The following is a 3,774-nucleotide window of genomic DNA, read 5'->3' as shown; positions in this document are numbered from 1 at the left end:
TTTATAGCTCAAAGTCACAGCCAATGTGACACAGAAGAATTAATCTCCAGTCGTGTCAATACAAACCTGGCAATTAACCATGAAAAATTTTGCTTTAAAGACAGGAACAACACTCATTTACAAATACAGACTGTACTCTCTCAATTAATACATACGTCAAGAAACACTGAACTTAAACATGGCCGTTATTTCAAAAATTAATAAAAAGAGCCATTTTGAATTTCCTTGCAAAAATCACCAACATTTACATATGGTTGAAATTCTTTTTAGGGAATAAATCCCACAAGCATTAGTGCATATTTTCAATGATACAAATATTTCTGTACAATTTTAACCTTCAGTTCTGCATGTTTTCCTAAACAGCAGTGTATGACCATAACAGAAGTATCATTATGCATTATCAAAATATGAATCATTGCTCAAGTATCATGAAAAAAAATTCTCTTATTTGCTTCAGTCAATGGGAGCACTTTTCAATTTAGGTTTCCTAGATGACCCTGGTTACCCAGAAACACAAATGGCAGGCCAAAGCAGTTTGCTTAGTATGAATTCTAAGACATAAAAGTTCAGAAATCTCCAAGAGACTTACCCATACACCTAATGTTGCATAGTAACATCCCACACACTCTCCCCTTCCCCACCTCCAAAAAAAATCCCCAGTAAATTAATTTAGCCTAAGTATATTAATACCCAGACTCATTCAGAAATCATATAACCTTCCCAAGAGAAGTGGGTTCTCACTTCCATCAGTCTCTCTGCTTTTAAATCACACAACTGAGAACAACCAAGGTGCTGGACTGGCAAGGACGTGGCCATGGGTTACTGGATTGCTAGCAAGGTAGCTAATTTAACTCCTTTAAATCACCTAAATGCATTCTATGTTTGAGCTTGACTACAAAAGTACCCTACTGAAATAAAAAGATAATAGCAAGTAGTGACAAGGCAACCATTAACTTTCTATGCAACATGTATTTTTTCCTAGAATCTACTAAACTTCTCTCAAGACCCTGATAAAGTGTTAATGAATTGTTATTGGTAGACTGTTTTCCAAAAAGCCCTCTAAATCTTTCAAACTGTCAGCAGAAATATTATGCTCCAAGATATAATTTGTGAGAACTCTGAAAACAATGAAGAGTTTTATATTTGTGTAATAATACACAACAACAAAAAGGTCCTGAGGCACTTGGTGTGTGAGTTCCCAACAGTTCCTTTGTTCACATGTACGGCCTGAGCTTTCCTGGTTTCAAATATTTGCAAACATCCCTTGCCAGTACCTCTTCAAGGCAGAGCAATCAGAAGTACTTCTGCCAAATAGTCCTGTCAGTTGTCTGTCCAAGTTAAAAAATAATTCTAATTTTAGCATTACTCTTGCTAATTTTTAGTCATTACACATACAAACCAAGAAGAGGTAATATGAAGACAAGTAATTCTTATGTCTTTTGTTGTTATTTTTCTTTGGTTTAAAATTTATGTGAAACACAGTTCATGCAGCATCTCATTTACAAACTTGTACTGACGCTGCAGTATGTCTGACAGACCGTGCTGTACATTGGTATGTGTATTTCCTACCTAGTACACAGAGAAGGAAATCAGATGCTCTTCCAGAGAAAGTTTCATATTTATTCAAAAGGCATACATCTCAGCTGACTTTTTTATCACTTTAAAATTTTAATTTCATGAAACTTATAAATTAAGAGACTTCTTACTGCTTCAGTAATATTACAAACAATATTCATCGGTGTATATTGTAGTTCAAAGGGCCTATACAAACCCCCCACACCATTTAACCCCCTGAGTAAAGGTTTTAAATGGTATCCCATGGGATCTCATCCACTGTGAAAGAAAACATTGAGGCATCCTGGACTATAAGTGTCTTGAAAAATACTTTGAAGCTTTGAAAACTTCTGCCTCATCAGAATGCACAAATGGAAAAAGACCTATCCTATATCCAAAACAATCAAAGATGTAACAATAATAACTGGATTTTAAATTTAAGAAACTCTTACAGTCATTAAATACACATCATGAAAACAATCAGCAAATCTCAAAGGTGATTGTTATGCATATTGTTATATTCAAGTTGCCTTTACGTTTAAAGGTAACAAGAACTATATGCATGCAACCTTTTGACACCAAACTTCAAAACTGTCAAGAAAAAGCCTGGATGCTGAAATGTTTTCATTTCTAGTGTTCTGACTCAAAGGACATGTAGATTTAACCTGATCGAGAATGAAAAGTGTGTGTATTAGGATGAAATAAACTACAAAAAAAATAAAAATCAGTCTAACAAGATTTTAAGAGAGTTGTTAACTGAGGTCCGTGGTTAAACTCCAATGAAAATCTGTCTACTATCATGTTATAGAAGAATCAATACACAGTCACTATTGGATTGTAACATCTAAGCAGGCACTTTTTAAACACCTTGTTTATTTAAAATCAAGGATAAAAAGGGTTTTTTTAAAGCATTTGATGTCTCAAAAAGGCATGAATCACTAGCATGCCCCCCTACTTTGTTACGTACAAAAACTTTCACTCAGCTTAAAAAATTAAAACATCAAAAAACTCATATTGGTTATGATCACTACAAATTTTAAGATGACAGCTTTAAGTAGAACAGTATTGCAAAAATGTCTTAGCTAAAATGAAAGCTCCAGGCTTTGTCTGAATTCTCAACACAGCAAACAAACTGATCGCAAACTTGCATTTCGTTGCGAAAGCAAAAGCTATAAAATAAACTGCAGTGCACAACTTCAATATGATTCTAATAACTTCTTAATGCTGATACCAGAGGTGATTTATTTGGCTTTTTGGTCTTTTGCATTTGCTTGCTTTTTTTCTTTTTTTTTTAATAAAACCTTCCCCTCCTGCCAGAATACTGTTAAACACAGAAAAAAAATTGCTACCCTTTACTATTGTAAATCTCTTAGATACAGTAAAAAACCTCAACATACAAGAGTACTAGAGCAAGTAATCAATCTGGCAAAATGTTATACATCAGTAATAAGGCATCCACTTTACAGCTGCTTAAACAAAAAAGGAAGTATTTCCCAAAATATATATTTTGGATCTGTGTAAACAAAGCTTGTATGCATTGCTTTCATTCACTTCAAAAATATACACCCACATGGACTGAAAGTGATCTTGATGCTATGAATTTTAAACTACTGTAGTTTATGCAGATGTCATCTGAAGATACAAAACCCAAATATTTTGAACTTACTATTTTGAAATATGTCAAAAATTTTAATTATTCTTATGTGAAAAGAAAGCTAAAAATATACCCCAAATTTGATGCCATTTCATTGACCAAAGAAGAAAGTACTATGAAAATAAACATTCATCTGGTTTTCTAACAATAAATATAAAGACAGTTATTATAACATACTGCAACACAGGAAGTATTACTTTATTGACCTTAATGTTCAATCAGTAGTTTTTAAATCTTTCCTCATTGAGGCCTAAATCTTCTACCTTGTCAGCTGTCCGACAACTTTTAAGAGGGTTTTATTTTCTTGCTTCAATTGTTCATTTTCATCTTCTATATCATCCAGGTCCTGCAAAACAAAAAAAAATAAACACCACATTTCTCAGGTGATAAATGCGAGCTCCCAATCAGTAGCAGCAGGAACTTAGCATCTTAGCTCTGAAATGAGTAAGTTGGGGTAGGGAAGAATTACTGTCACAGTAGGCACCTGTAGGTCTGTTAAACCAGCCTGTTTCCAAGTGTTACTGTAATTACAATACATTAATATTATATTCCCATGTACAAGCACA

The 3,774-nt window shown here is 33.7% G+C and overlaps 1 protein-coding gene across 1 annotated transcript in view; it reads right to left on the bottom strand.

Annotated features, from left to right (window-relative positions):
- Positions 1 to 2,850: 2,850 nt before the first annotated feature.
- The window catches only part of PAWR (PRKC, apoptosis, WT1, regulator), a gene marked incomplete at its 5' end in the record, with an annotated part of 6,888 nt that continues 5,964 nt past the window's right edge, over positions 2,851 to 3,774 (bottom strand). The window contains one exon of the mRNA XM_009078069.1: positions 2,851 to 3,554. Within this exon, the coding sequence (XP_009076317.1) occupies positions 3,468 to 3,554 (87 nt within the window). The remainder of the gene's footprint in view (positions 3,555 to 3,774) is intronic.

This window comes from Acanthisitta chloris, unplaced genomic scaffold (genome assembly GCF_000695815.1).
Source record: "Acanthisitta chloris isolate BGI_N310 unplaced genomic scaffold, ASM69581v1 scaffold23907, whole genome shotgun sequence".
Lineage (NCBI taxonomy): Eukaryota > Metazoa > Chordata > Aves > Passeriformes > Acanthisittidae > Acanthisitta > Acanthisitta chloris.
The sequence above is the reverse complement of the archived record's forward strand: the minus strand, read 5'-3'. Positions and strand labels throughout refer to the sequence as shown.